Source organism: Pseudochaenichthys georgianus, chromosome 16, assembly GCF_902827115.2.
Source record: "Pseudochaenichthys georgianus chromosome 16, fPseGeo1.2, whole genome shotgun sequence".
Taxonomy (NCBI): Eukaryota; Metazoa; Chordata; class Actinopteri; order Perciformes; family Channichthyidae; genus Pseudochaenichthys; species Pseudochaenichthys georgianus.
This window is the reverse complement of record NC_047518.2, coordinates 24,442,843-24,458,869: the sequence shown is the minus strand read 5'-3', so window position 1 is coordinate 24,458,869 and position 16,027 is coordinate 24,442,843. Positions and strand designations below refer to the sequence as shown.

Here is a 16,027-nt window from a genome sequence, read left to right as displayed (position 1 = left end):
GGGGGTGTATGGGTGAAACATGGCCGACCCATCGGAGTCTCCCAAACGACCGAAATCCCCTGCGGAGGAGGTGGACACATCTGGGGGGAAGACCCAGGCCGAGGAGACGGGATGCAGCTCAAATCCAATGGATGAAGAGACACACAATGATCCCGCAGAGAGCCCCGGCACTGAGCAGAGACCCAGCGTGGGGAGAGACGGTAGTGCCCGCCATCCTGAGGTTAGTGTCGAGCCCGGGGCTGGAGCCGGAAAAAAGACATGTAATCCAGCAGAGCAGGCGGAAAAAATGGCCGAGGCTCGTGTAAACGACCACCCGTTTTACGACTGGTCCGAAACGGAAGACGGCGATGCAGAGGAGAAAACACACATGGATGCAGATGATAAGTGTGGTATGCTCACGTTTGTTAATGTTTTTTAACTGTTAGCTTTAGCCTGCAGGCTAACGTGAGTGCTCACTGCCGCTTCAATTATGCTATGTTAATTACCATAACAAAATATGCTAGCATCCTGCTAAATAAGATGTGATCAGCTTAGATGGATAGATGTGTTTGTTGCATGCCATTTGTGAGTTCAGCTACAGATATTTTGTTTACATTTTTTCACACATACACTTTGTTGTATTTATTAATTTGTTGTATTCCACTTGGGGCAATTATTATAAAACAAAATGTGGTCACAGTTTTTTTTGTAGCCCATATTGGAAAGGAGTAGGGATGCTCGAGATCGGCCGATACTCACTCTCTACCGATCGACCGGTGCTCTCTAAACATGCCGATCGCGAGAGCCGATCGCATGACGTAAAATATGACACTTTTTTAAGGTGTCCGAAAAAGACCGTAAAATAGAGGTATGCAAGAGTTGAACAGTATGAAGCAGAAATCCTGCAGCTCCGCCCGCCGGACCGGTGAGCGGAGCGAAACACACAAGAGTTAGACCTAACACACTTAGCTATTTTATTTACCTCTGAAACAAGCTAAACTAGTTAGAAATATATTTATTCTTCACTGTCAGATCACTCATTACTGGATCAGTGAGCTGTATGAGATACTGACAGGCTGTCGGGAGAGAGGAAAAGAGAGCGCTTCCGCTCATTTCTCCCGTGTTATTATCCAAAGTGAATGTAAACTCGATCGGTATCGGCCGATACTGATTCCGGCGATCGGCCCCAAAATTGGCGATAAGAGCATCCCTAGAAAGGAGTGTCATCAATTTGTATTGTGTTTTTTCTCTTGCAGACCCCAAAAATGTACCAGAGAGTGATGGAGGGGTGCAGCAAGATACACATGTTGATGATAAAATAAAAAAGGATGCAACTGAAGAGAAAACACCCCATCCTGATGAGAAGAGCCAAGAGAAGCGACTGACTGAGGAACCTGTGGAAGAAGTTATCAAGAGAGTGGGTGTAATTGAAGAAGATGAAGAGGCAGACCAAGAAGATAGTGCTAATTTGACAGTTAAACCGAAAAAGGGCCGTTTGGAGTGCAAAGAGTGTGGCAAGAGCTTCACCCGACGCGAGACCTTCAACCTTCACCGTCACTTTCACGCACATGAGGATGAGCTCACTCCACTCACCTGTAAAGAATGCGGCCTTAGCTTTCAGCACCGCAGCAGCCTCATCAAACACAAAATTGAACACAAAGAGAAGGAGGAACAGCTTGCTTCTCCAAAAAAGGAGGAGGGGACATTTAAATGTGCAGAATGTGAGAAGGTATTCTCCACAGTGGATAAGCTGAGGGACCACAACTGCTGCAATACAGCTGAAAAGCCTTTCCGCTGCCCCCTGTGCCGCCAAGAGTTCCAGCTAAAGATGGCGGTCACCAAGCATATGGTGCTCCACTCCTGTGATAGCATCTATACATGCCAAGAGTGCAACCTAACCTTCCCAGACAGCATGGCACTGCGCTACCACAAGCGATCTCACACCGGCTTGAAACCCTATGAATGCCCAGAATGCGGCTTGGTTTTTAAACACTACTCTGTCATGGAAGATCACCGCCGCAAGCACACGGATAACGCACGCTCTCACTTGTGCAATATCTGCGGCAAGACTTTCAAGTACAGCAGCCTCCTCCATCAACATCAGTTTCTGCACACAGGCCAGAAGCCCTTCCGCTGCCCTGAATGTGGTAAAACATTTGCTTTTGCACAAAACATGAAGGCACACTGCCGCCAGCACAGACTGCGCCAAACCAACTCCTCAACTGAGCAGCCCAGCAAGCCGGCGTCCGCACAGGAGGCAGGCAGAGGGCCGGGTAAAGAGAACAAACACCAGAGCGAGGAACAAAAAGGCACATTCAACTGTCCCCTCTGTCCCCTGACATACCTAATACCAGCTGACTTGAGAGCCCACATGCTTATTCACGAAGCTGAGTATGAAACACTGGAGAGAACCCCCAGAACCCCAAATGGGAAAAGCAACCATTGGGACATAGGATACACCTGTCCCCACTGCCCAAGCATTTTTCGTGAGGAAGCCAGTTTAGATCGTCATATTAGGAGTGGACACAATTCTGTAGCTAAATATTTAGAAAAGGCGGCAACACCGCCTCAAATTCAACATACTCCATTAAGCAGTGATAATGTACAGGGGAAAAAGGAAAGTGATGGCGTAATCAATAAGTTCAAGTGTTTAGAGTGTGGAAGAACCTTCCGCCACTCCTCAGTGTTAGAGCTGCATATTCGCGTACATTCCAAGGACAGGCCTTACAAGTGCAGAGTGTGTGACAAGGGCTTTAGATTTAGTAGCTACTTACAGCAACATCTCATCATCCATACAGGCAATAAGCCATACACATGTCCAGACTGTGGAAAGAAATTTGCTTTCCATCAGAACATGAAAACGCATCAAAAGCTGCATCAGGAAAAACCGTTCCGCTGCACCAGCTGCCGCAAAGGCTACAGCGACAAGACCCAACTGCAGCATCATATGTTATCACACAATGGTGACAAACCTCACAAGTGTAACCAGTGTGACAAGAGCTTTGCGTTGGCCTATCTGCTCCGGGATCACATTAACACACACACAGGGCAGAGACCTCATCAATGTGATGAGTGTCACAAAACATTTTCTTGGCTTAGTAGCCTGCTCGTACACCAAAAGATCCATTCTCGCAAACGCCAGGGTTTGAACCAGTATAATTCTTTCCCGATGGGCGCTAGGATTAGAGGCAGGGGTAGCAGGGGGAGGAGAGGGGGGAGGCCCATAATGGGCTTGTCCCAACCAGTGGGGAGCTCTGGGCCTCAGTTGTCTCCGTATTCAGTTTCTGCACTGAGCGATGCCGAGTTGCACAGAAGGGTGGTCCAGCCACAGCAGTCGATGCTCTCGTCACACATGGATGTACAAAAGGAGCCGTGGCTGCCAGAGCTACACCCACAACCAGTGCAGTGGAAGGTGGATGGCGGAGAGGTAATGCCATTACCACAGCAGCAACACGCAGCACCTCAGCAGAACCAGTTTGACAGCCAATCAAATCAGGGTCAGCAGCAGCACCATCAGAGTGGTCCAGGCTGGCCAGATAGCCCTTTGATAACTCAGTCAGTCACATCTGCTCTGAGTTCAGAGTCATCTCACATGAAGGACAGTGCACCTGCTATTGTCAGCTCCCACATGGTAGCCGTGTCAAAAAAATCCAGCGCTTCCACAATGAGTGAGATAGAGCAGCAAAGGCTGCCCAAGCCCATTATTTGGAGTAGCCCGCCCACCTCCACAGTGCTGGCTTCCACAAGCTCTCTGCAACATGGTTTTTCTACTCCGTTGTCTTTCATAGATGGCAGGGCTCTGTGGAGCATCAGACCTGCTCTTCTGGCAAATTCACAAAGCTCTCCAAATAAGCTGGGTCAAGAGCTTCAACTGCCACGATGGGCAGGGGTCCCAGTGTCCATACAAAAGGAGCCATCCACACATACTAAAAAAGAGGACACTAGAGTGTGGGACCTAATTAATCCTCAAGTTATACCGTCGACTGTTATTCATACAGAGAAGCCATGGAACGGCTGTGAGCTGCCAAAGCAGTGGGTTTCAGGCTTACCAGGTGTCTCCACCTCAGCTCAGATAGACCAAAGCAGTGCTATGCCAATTTCAACTCCTGTTTCCCACGGGGTAGGTAGCACCTTGTGGAACTTACAGACACCACCAGGAATTCCAAAGACTATAAACCCTGAAAAATTAGTAAATGCTCAAGATTTTCAGCTGCAGCAAAAGCAGGTGTCATCCGCCTGGCCCAGTGTACACAGTCAGACAACGACACAAAAGGTTCCGCTCTCTATTCAATACGAGCCTCATCGTTTTGGCCAGGGGTTGGGAACGCATGTATGGGGCTTCCAAAGTAATCAAACGCTGCTCACTGGACAACTTAAACCAGGGACTGGACAGGAGCTGCAGCAACAGCCAATAGTAACAGCCACTCAAATAATCATAAATCAGCCATCTCCTTTTTTCTCAGCTCCCCTTGCTCCGCTCCCTCCTCTCGCTCTGCCTGGCCCACACCCTCTTCACTCTGTCGCAGTTGGCTCACTCTTAAGACCTCCACACCCAAATATTTTTTTTGCACCACAGGCAGTAATGAGCGAGAGGCCACACATGCCACAGAACCTGCCCCTACCTCAGTTTTCCCAACGGGCAGAAACTCACAAACTTGGCTCCCGTTTGCCTTTTGCCCAAGAACGGCTTCTCCAGTGCATGATATGCGGGTGCTCTCTTCCCCGGGAGCTGGATCTACAAATGCATTACATGCAACATGCACAAGGAGAAATTTGACCGTTCTATACTACCAACAATTCTTAGTTTGATTTATAATTTTCATTTAGTGGAACCTCATTTATTTCACCATTTGTGTTGATTTGCTAATTGAGTGGATGGGCATTAGAAGAAAACAAGCTAGTGAAGCAAGTGAAACTTGATTTAGTATGCACACTGAAATCACGGTGAAATACTTTTAGCTCCAATTAAGCCTACACAGTGTTGTCTGTGATATAGGGTGTATACTAGTGCCATTTCAATTAGTTTCACTGTCTTTATACATTTGTTATTCAAATAGTTAACTGGTTTAAACAACTTCTGAGGGTAGCAGATAAATGAGGTTCTACAGTCTACATTTCATTTGTTGCCAATGACCTTTAGATTTAGATAATATTAGTACTTTTAAGGCTCTATTCATATGCCTGAACCATTTGAACTGTGTTTCTTCATGTACAGTATACTGTGTGCCTTTTTATGAGTAGTCTGCATGTCTATTGTTTTGGTATTTTAGGCCTAGTTTGTGCTTAAGGTAGACTCAGCAATGTGACCTCACTCCGAAAACACAGAGGAATTCTTTCTCATAGTAAAGAAATGTAGACATTTTGCTTCTGATGAGGAGAGGATTGGGTTGATGGCTGGCTATTGGCTGGGTCCAAATATCACAAAAGTTAAGTTTTCATCATGACCATTTGTTAAAGTGATGATTGGGAAAAGATAGAAAAACGTGTCCTTAAACAAATATTGATAAAACGGTTGTCAGGTAGTGACATTATTAAATCAAACTTGAATTTGTGTGACTGTTGTCATTAATATTTATCACAATGGCAAAAAAAATAACACTGACAAATACAATGTATATTTTGCTCTGTGCAATCAGCCCAGTCGAATTCATGACTGATGTTCTTTATAATTAGACTACTGTTAACTGTTGAATACCATGTCATGTGTATTTCTGACCAGAATGACTATTTCAGATTGGAATGTAACCTAAGTCCACTTTTGAGTACAATGCAATGTATTTTTTTGTGAATACTGAATGATATAATTCCATAACTATAGATTTAGCTGATTACAGAATTCCCCCTCCGTTGTGAAAATGGGCATTTGAGTAGGTTTGGCGGCCCAAAAAGTAAATCTTCATTACTACTGTATAATAAATACAGTCAATTTGTACAAAAAATAAAACCTGTTCCTGTTTTTCTTAACATTCAATGTCTTACGTTTCAAAAAACATGTCCCCTACCTCTATCCACTGTTTTAGCATGGAAATAATTAAAATGTTCCCATGATGTCTACATATTGTATTAAATAAAACCTGCCTTTGACTACAATGTTGTGATGTGCACTATTTCTCAGGGTTAAGATACAGCATTTCGACATCCTTATTAGAGAGGATTCATTCATACAAATTCATTTTAATTATGGTTTGGAAATATTTCATATTCTGCACACATTTCTTTTTCTTCAACAATAGGTAAAGATAGTTAACATAATTAGCTTTTTAAGGTTTTGGATAATTTTTATTTTGTAAACAAAAGTACAGAAAGGGTAAATTATGGTAAATCTATTACACATTTCCTGTACGAAATTAATAAATCAAATGGGACTAGAAACCCTAAAAAAACAATAGGCCTATTACTAATTCGTAAAAAAATGAGGGAATGCAAAGTTTCTTAACTCTATATTTCTCATATATATATATATATATATGCTTTATATGTGTCCAAAAATGTTTTTTTTATAAATGCATGTATAACAATTTCAACGTTTTATATTAGTGTGTTGGGGGGAACATTATTTTGTAGATTTTACATTCGACTTTCTGCGCTTTCACAAAACCAACGAAGAAGAATCCACTTCCGCCGAGCGATGCATGTGTGATGTGTGAAAAACAGCTAGCTGTTCACCATCCCTCACTAAAAACATCACATGCTGCTGCCTTGTTATGTGATAGATTAGTATATTCTTTATTTTTCACCTCAGTTCTGCGCGGAGTCATTTATAATAATAGCAACAAACACATTACAAACAACTGTGGCGCTGTTAAGCTAACGAGCACTAGCAAGAGGAAGCTAGCACTACCACACGGAAAGACTCCAAGATGGACGAAACTGCTGCAGAGATCAGAGAGGACGGAGCTGAAAACAAGACCCACGATGGAGACACCACATCTGAAAGCAACGTTGATCCATCGGCTGAGGACACCGCAGATGGTGAGTCGGCTTTAGCTGTCAGTTAGCTTAACGTGGTTAGCATGATCAATACACCACTATTGTGTTTAGGCGTGGTGACCTCCTACCCAAACTTCACCACAGGGACAGGAATATAGAGACTGGGCGGAAGAACTGCGAATAACGATACTAACGAACCATTAACAATAAGCATGTTGCATTAATTTCAATTGTCGGAGATCCACCCACTGACCTGTTTTATATTAAATTATTTATGGATGCTCACTTCTGTTTATATTGATGAAAACCCAAGCGACCGTCCTTAAACAAGCGAATGTAGATGTAAAGGTGTTGTCAGTATGTAAATCTGTTTTTATTTAGAATCATATAAGAAATGCATAAATAGCAGTAGTGGTGTTGTGAAATAAAAGGCTAACCGTATCTTGTGACCACGCCAAGCTGGGAAACCTTAGATATGAAAGCTTACATGTAATTATTATTGTTTTGTTTTATGACCCGTAAACGGTTAAACACATTGAAATATTATCTTCTGAAATCTGATGACATCAAGCACAGTATAGTCATCTATTTCGGCCTAAAATGAACACACCTCATACAGCAGCACTGCATTATGAGGCTCAACTATACACTGAACTTGTTAGTGGATCTTATATATACATATGTAATCTTTTTGTTTCATCATAACCTAAATACCCTAATGTGATGTTTCTGAGAGACAAAGCAAGGAGCTTAAATATCTCCATGAAAGCTGCCTCCTCTCTGAAGGCTTTTCATTGAACATCATTTCTTCCTTTGGGGTTGTTCCAAGTACCTAAATTCATATATGCTCAGCCAAATGCACAGATGTAGAATTCAGAAATTAATCGATACAATTATTGGGGTTGTTCTCTAGAACACTGACTTTCTTAATAATTATGGATCCAGGGGGGAGAGATTTTTGTTTTAATTTATAATGGAAATTGTGATAAAAAAATAAATATGTTTACTGTTCTTTAAATGGGAATAATAAGGAGTTGTGTAACTCAAAACGTATCTTTGTATTTCAAAAACATGACTGTCGATTTAGATATTAGTAAATTGGTAATGATTGCCAAAATATTTACTACAATTGCAGTCCGATTTACAGTTAAGCATTTGCGGAACCCTTGGTGATGCACCACGATGTATTGAAATGTGGCGATTCGTAACATTTTGCTATTTAAAAATGCAAAACTGCAGCAACCCTTTTAAATAACTGAACTTCACAAAGGTCATTTGGCTTTAGCACTGAATGTATTAGCCCCTCTGTAAACTTTAATCACACTTTAAAATAAAGATATTTGCACCTGTGTGTTTGTTATTTTTGTCTTTCTTTCTCTGGAAACAGTAGGTGGCTTTGACCTCCTCTTTTCCCCTTTCTATTTTTAGGGGTTGGGGTTTTCTGCTGTCGGGATTGTGGAGAAGCCTTCAGAGAGGAGGCAGCTTTCTTGGAGCATCGCCATCAGCACCCACAAGAAAGTGTGCATTTAGACAAACAGTTGGATGGTTTACATGACGCAGAAAGGGACAATGAAACAACAAATTTCTGTACTATATGTTCACTATCATTTGTGGAACCAAGTGAATTCATATCGCATATGGAAAAGTGCCATGGTCAAACCTTGCAAAAGGAGTCTGGCATTCAAATAACTTCTGGGATAACAAAGCAACACACCTATGAATGTGCAGAATGTGGGAAATGTTACTTTGTGATCGGACACTTCCTCAACCATCAGCGCTCACACAGACAAGCCTCCAAATCTGTTTTTCATGATCTTGAACATTTGAAAAAGAAGTCATTTCAATGCGAGTCTTGTGGGCGGAATTATTCTCGAGCTTCAGCTCTCGATGCACACCGTCGTTGTCATGAAGGAAATTAGTCAAGTCACGAAACAAGAATTCAGCAGAAGCATTTCACACTGAGGAGTCAATCGTTGAAGTCAAGCCCGGTGAAAGCCACACTCCTGAGGTTACTCCTGAAAAAACCTTTAAGTGTTCATGTGGTAAAGCTTTTACTGCCATGATGCGCCTTAAAACACATCAACGATTTAGCCGCAACAGTCTATGCTCTCCAGAAGAAATGAAAGAAAAACCTAAGAAAAGCTGCAATGAGTTTTACTGTGATGAGTGTAAAAAGGCTTTCACTGGACATATTGCCCTCTTTAACCATCAGCGATGGCATGCCAATCACTCTGATGATTCTGCGGAAAGGTTTCCATGTGAGGAATGTGGCAAAGTATTTATGACACTAACATTCTACTACAGGCATCAGCGCATGGCGCATAGTGAGGAGACCCCAGCAAAGTCGTTTCTTCACCAAGTCTGTCAGCTGCAGAAAAAGGCATTTGAATGTAAAGATTGTGGACTGAAGTTTTCGAGGGCTTCAGCACTTCACTCCCATCAGCTTAATCACACGGATGTTTATGGAGAAACAGAGAAGGAGTCTCATGTGAGTACCTCTCTGCTACCTCAACAGAAAACTTTGGATAACGAAAGAAAAGAGACTAAGCAAGAACAAGTGACATCAGAAAATGTGCCTCCTATAAGTGTGGTTGAAGAAGACTCACATGCAAATGAGAGTGATGAAGACTTGGACAGTTATGACCCTGGGGACTTTATTGTTCAGGTGATCAGTGCAAGTGAATCTGAGGATGAGGCCGCCCAAGACACTAATCCTGATCTTGAGCTGCTGTGTGAATCGGATCAGGAAAATAAAAATGAAGGCGACACTGGAGTTTCCCCCAGTAGTCTTGTTTTAAAACCAGAGATGGATTTGAAAATTGTAGAAATTGACTTTGAGCAAACTGATGAACAATGTGCACTGATAGCGAAAGAAGCCGAGAATAAAACGACAGAAGAAAGATTTGATTGCCCAGAGTGTTATCGTTGGTTTTCTAGTGCTTCATCACTGCGCGTTCACAGAATGTGGCATGGCGTTCGTAAGAGAAAACAGCAGAATCCAGGTCAGTCTGTGGCAGTTCACACATGTGACACATGTGGCCACGAATCTAATAGCTATGCAGCGCACTGCAGTCACATTCAACAACACAAAAATCCTAAAAGAAACAGTGATGGTGAATCAGAAGGATTAGAGACGAAAAATCTAGTGTGCAATGAGTGTGGTAAAAGCTTCTCACGTTTGTCTGCTTTAGTCTCTCATCAGCTGCATCATCCCAAAAGAAAACCATATCAATGCCCAGATTGCATGATGTCTTATTCTTATGCAGCTAGTTTTGTTAACCATGTGAAAAACTGCTCGGCACAAAAGAAGGGGAATATTTTGGTCAGTAAAAAAGAATACAATCCAAAAAAGACCCTTTTAGGCCCAAAGATTTATCATTGTGAACAGTGCGGGAAGGGGTTTTGGTCTTTAGGAGCTTATTCCCACCACAAGCAAAGTCAGACTGAGTGTACAGATTTAAGGCTTAGAAAAGGTGCCCCTGGATCTCTGCACTCTGTTAATGGACACCAACGGCCCAAGGTTGCATGTCCAGTTTGTGGTAGAAAGTTCCGTCACAAGGGCATTATGGCATTGCACATGCGAAAACATGAAAACGGAAATCACAAATGTGAACTGTGCAACAGGTCGTTCCGTCTTTTTTCCAGCCTTCTCAGACACCAGGTTGTGCATAGTGAGTTACTCCCACCACCCATTAAGTCTTTTCAGCATCAGGTAGAGCAGTTGAAAAAGAACACATACAGCTGTCCTGACTGCGGAAAGCTGTTTTCACGGGCCAAAGCACTTCAGTTTCACATGACAAGCCATGGGTACGAAACTGGTCACTCGCCATCATCGCCAAGATCCACTGTCACGTTGGAGGACCTGCAGTGTGCGACATGCCTCGCACATTTTAACAACAAAGCTTCTTTGCGGGCTCATCGCAAACTTTGCATTAAAAGAGAAAGTCAAGTAGTTGATTTTAAGACGGAACACTCAGAAAATGAATATACTCAAAAGGACAGTATGGATGTTGGCACACAGGGAAGCTCTGAGCAAATAACACTACATACTGAAGTAAAGCAGGAACAAGAGAGTGTGCAACCAATGTTAGAAAATCAAACGGGTGAAGGCAAATCAGGCAACCCAAGCACAACAAATTTAAAATATAAATGCAAAAAGTGTGACCGAAGCTTTTCAGTGGCTGGAGCTTTGAATTTTCATAAAATAATTCATGCTGATGATGACAAATCTGAAGCAAAAGCAAAAATGGCTGTGTCTCTAATGCTTAAAAAACCTAAAGAGGAAGAGCCAAGTAAAGGACATTTTCACTGCTCAGAATGTGGGAGGAGGTTCATGTCTAACTCGGCCCTCGGCTCCCACAGAAGATGGCACAAAGAAAAGAAATTAACACGGTCCTTGCTAAAAGATGATGAATTTAAATCTGCTAAAAGCAAATCAGAGGATGGACCTTTTCAGTGCCAAAAATGTGGCAAACATTTTTTTGACCGCCGTGTTCTCCAGCGTCACAAGATGTTTAACCCTCTGTGTCAAACAAAAACGGAGCCAGAGCTCGATTCAAACCAAAGCGTTGAGAGCCATAGCAGACTGAACAAATCTACATTTGTATGTCTAGAATGTAACACAACATTTGAGCAACAATTTCTTCTATCTGCCCACTATGAAAATGAGCATAACACACTGGAAACTGCCGACCATGCAGAAGACGGGCTCGCCATGGTTGACCAGGAACCACAACAGGTTGATGTAAACTTCAGTCGGAGTGAGTTAATGTCATCAATATCGAAGCCAAAAGCTCACCAGTGCCCCATCTGCTCTATGACTTTTGCTAAGGCAAGAGGTCTGCATGCCCACAAATGGCAGGCCCATTCTAAAAGGACAAAAAGTAAAAATAAGATCATTTTGAAGATAAAAAACAATGCCTCAAGCAGTGAAGTCAAACGGACAGAACAAATTAGTACTGTTGACAAAGAAATTAAGAAAACTAGAGCAGCCCCCCCACTTGTAAGATATGTGTCCTGCCTTGACTGTGGAAAGCAGTGCAGTTCTACAGAGGCCCTGTTTGACCATAAGAAAGTGTGCCACGAGATAAAGGAAGAGAAGATCCAAACACCTGAAACCGTAGCCGAGGTTTCCCCACCACTAAGCCGTCTATCAGAGCATATGGCAAAATGCCTATTCAAGTGTGATAAGTGTGGGAAAGCTTTCCAAACAGAGGAACACCTGGGGACCCATAAGACCAAGGCAAAGAGCCGCCCTTATTGTTGCGCCCTGTGCTGCATCGGATTTTGGTCTGAGAATCAGCTGCAGCAACACCTCACCTGGCACGATGAAGTCCGTTGTCGTCTACCCAACGAGGTTCGGTATCGGATTGGCGCTGCTCTGACCTTAAAGCCTTTAAAAGCCAACGTCCCCTCTACTGACACAAGGGGAATGTCCTGTTCATCAGAGAACCAGTCACAAAAAAGCCATAAGTGCCAACATTGTGGCAAAGCCTTTCTTTCACCATCTGCATTACAAAAACACGAAACACAGCACTGTAACAACGACTCGTATCATTGCTCCATTTGCCCCAGGACCTTCAGTGAAATACAGGACCTTATCGATCATCACCAGGAATGTATTGGTGATTACAAAAGGCAGAATGATGCTCCCGCTGCCGTCTCAGTAGATGCTGATAGCCTTACTTGCCTTGAATGTGGAACTACTTTCTGTCAAGAAACTGATTTGCACAAGCACTACATGGAGCATGCCCATGGAGTGTACTATACTGTACAACCTGAAAAGGACTGAAGTGAAAACACTGTAGATTGTTTTGGAGGATGCCAAACTACTTAAATATGTTCAACTGCATAATTATAAGATAGAAATGTGTTTAGGCTAAGTAGAAAGTAGGCATCTCCTTTTTGTTTGTAGACTATTTGAAATTCTTTATATAAAAATGTATTTTATTTTCAGGCATCCGTTACACTGGATTGGTAACTGTGCAAATGTTTCAAAAATAACCTCTTTATATAAATTATGTTGTAATGTCACAATTATTTTGAGCCACCGGTTGATTTGTTCCGTTATGATTCGAATTGTGAAGAGTTGAACCGTGGTTATCTTTTTGGTGAAAATTGACTTGAGTATGGTAGTTTATATCTAGATATATAACAAAAGGATTGGAAACATATATGCATGTACATGTTTGTCATCAATCTGAACAGTGCGGCTGACTCACTACATATTTTCAAAGATTATGAATTTAAATATTTCTGCACAACTAAGATATACTGAATTTGCTTGTGTCCTTTAAATACCTGAGGTACAGGTTATCACAACCATTAACTACCAAAAAAGACATTTAAATTTCAAATAATTGTAAGTTATGTACAAAACGTTTAGCATTAATTAATGTAGAAGCTCCCTTAATTTTTCAGTATTGTGTTTCTCTGTTGTGGATATACTATTCCTTATGTAAACTAAAATAGTGCTTAAGTTCATGTAGGATAGTTGTTAGTTTACTGTGCCACTTAAGTATTTGGATTATAGAAAAGATGTTACTTTGTTTTATTAATTTGTGAAAAACTTGTTTTCTTAGATGACCATTATACTTGTTTAACTTGCTGTTTCCGAATTTAAAAAAAAAAGAGCTCAAAAAAATTACAAAATAAAAGTTACTAAAATATTTGATACGTGTAACGTGAATTACTGGGTTGTGTGATTCATATAGCTTTATTTTTGTTAATCTAAATGTTTGTGGAATTGTTTATTTTTTATTTTTTTGACTAAGCACTGGGCGTGCTGTGTGTAATATTACAATTTTACATTTAAAAACCTAACCATTCACTAGAAACCAGTCATTTCAAAACCTGGCTTGTAAGTCACATGTTCGTTTTTAGTCATTAACAACTGAAGAACATCGGTTTTGACATCAGACATTGAATCATTTCACACAGAGAATATTATGGATATAGTTTCCAGCGGAACATTTATATCATTTTTTGGTGTTAAATAATAGGAACGTTAATTGATGCATTATAAACCTAAAAAAACATTTAAATTTGACAATAAGTGGTGCTTTTTTACTTCATGTCTTCAAGTTTTTAATTCAAAATGAATGTTTGAAATTATTCTTTTTTTGTGTTAATTGAAAAATAATGTACTAATTTCTAATCATAACTATCACATTGCTTTCCTGCTTTCATATTTATAATGTAATTTGTAAAAAATGTATTTGACATTTAAAGAAGGCTTAGTTTCAATGCATATTGAAGAAATGTGCCACCTAAGTCTGAGCAGAAGAAGTCTGAGCAGCTGTGGTTACTTATTTGAGTGGTGCTCTCCAGGCTCCATAGATGGGTCACAGATAGTCTCCTTATTTACAGACAAGCTCAACAAGGCTAAACATTGTATTTGTTTCACTTGACGAAGAGGAGAGCCACATCTCAGTCTTGTAAGTTTGACCTGCTGCAGTTAAACCTTGGTCACTTTAACAGTAACGCTTTTTTTCTATCTGTTACGAAACAGCAAAATGTCAGCTTGAAAATCATCGATTTAAAAAAAATTATTAATCAAATCTGAAGATATATGCTAGTTTGCTTTATATACTATACAACAACTTAATGAGTTTATTTAGAATTGAGAAATTATAATTCATGACATTTTATTTGTATTTGTTAAATTAATTGCTCCTTTTTTCTTTTCTAGTCAAAACAGGACAGCATTTCATGTGAGGAATGTGGACTGAAGTTTACACAATGGGACATTTACCAGACCCACCTGCACCAACATGCCCTGGAAGAGGGAGAGGAGGAAGAGGAGGAAGAGGCCCAGATGGGAGACGACATGAGTCCTGTGTCAGAACTGGATTCTGTGAGAGGAGTCGATGGAAAAAGCCGAGATGTAGACATTAGTGGTGAAGCAGATGAGTGTGACACAAGCAGTTTATTGCAGATACAACCCACAGGATCTACTGAAGATGTGCGGGACGCCGGAACAAAGGAGCAATTTGGGAAATATCATACTTGCTTAGTCTGTGGGAAGGTTTATACATATCTGGTTTCATACCAGAAACACCTACAGCTGCATGAAAACCTGCCACCTACAACTAAAAGTCCACCAAGTGTCCCTAATTTACATGAGCATCAGTGTCCGGACTGTGGGATGTTGTTTAGCAGGCGAGCACGGCTTCTTGGTCACATGAGAGTCCACAGGCCATCCAAATCAAAACCTCCCAGATGTGATCAGTGTAGCATAGACTTCAGGTCGATAAAGTCATGGATGAATCATCTCGTCCTCCATAGAAAGAAACCGTTTTGGTGTTTTAAGTTGTGCCAAAGGCTTTAAAAATGAAGATTCTCTAGATAAACACATGCGCAGTCACACTCTGATGAAACATACGTGCCATATTTGTCACAAGAGTTTCCACTATCAAAACAGCTCAGGATCCACTACAAAACCCACAATGGAGCGAAACCTTACCAGTGCACTTCTGCGGGGCAAGCTTCTTCAAACGGGGAAATCTACTTTTGCACCGAAAAAAGCATCTAAGAGCTTATGCTGGGTTCAACGGGATGCTTCGAGGTTCCAGGAAGCGAAGAATAAATGGAGGAACAATTATCTGGCTAGTGTCAAAGAGGAGCCAGAAATTGATACATACGTGGAGCAAAATAAAACTCAACAGCCTTGTGAGTCTGGGGATCATGGGAGCTCTGAAGAGTCCGATTGTGGGGAGCCCTTACATCACTATCAAGCTTTCAAAACCACCAGGGTCTGCTCGGTCTGGTCCACATGACAAATGGAAATCAGAACCTACAGCCCCCAACAGGACAGGAGCTGGCTGAGAGTGAATCACCAGAAAATAACATGTACAGAAACACACGTATTGGGAGTGGGAATGTGTTGAATGTGATATGGGCTTTGATGAAGTGGCAAAACTGCATTTACATTATGTAAAGCATGCTACTGGGGAGCTGCCGATACCACACGATGAGATGTTGAAGATATTTAGGGTTGAAGGCTCACATAAGCATTTTTTTTTTCTTACTTTGTCGACCATTTATTTTTGCATTTCTTACCGTTTAAAGAAATATGGTGAATTAACAAATTGTTAGCAATTGTTGATAAATGAACTTG

The 16,027-nt window shown here is 41.5% G+C and overlaps 2 protein-coding genes across 2 annotated transcripts; both read left to right on the top strand.

Moving 5' to 3' along the window:
* Positions 1-2: 2 nt before the first annotated feature.
* On the top strand, positions 3-6,069 carry LOC117461069 (uncharacterized). Its single transcript, XM_034102753.1, has 2 exons — positions 3-389; positions 1,236-6,069. Exons 1-2 carry the CDS (start codon positions 20-22, stop codon positions 4,754-4,756), a joined length of 3,891 nt encoding a protein of 1,296 aa, XP_033958644.1. The 5' UTR covers positions 3-19; the 3' UTR covers positions 4,757-6,069.
* A 523-nt stretch (positions 6,070-6,592) lies between these two features.
* LOC117461070 (zinc finger protein 91) lies at positions 6,593-13,580 on the top strand. Its single transcript, XM_034102754.2, is given in 3 exon segments — positions 6,593-6,951; positions 8,338-8,817; positions 8,820-13,580. Coding segments are annotated over 3 exon segments (4,473 nt in total). The 5' UTR covers positions 6,593-6,839; the 3' UTR covers positions 12,701-13,580.
* The last annotated feature ends 2,447 nt before the right edge of the window (positions 13,581-16,027 follow it).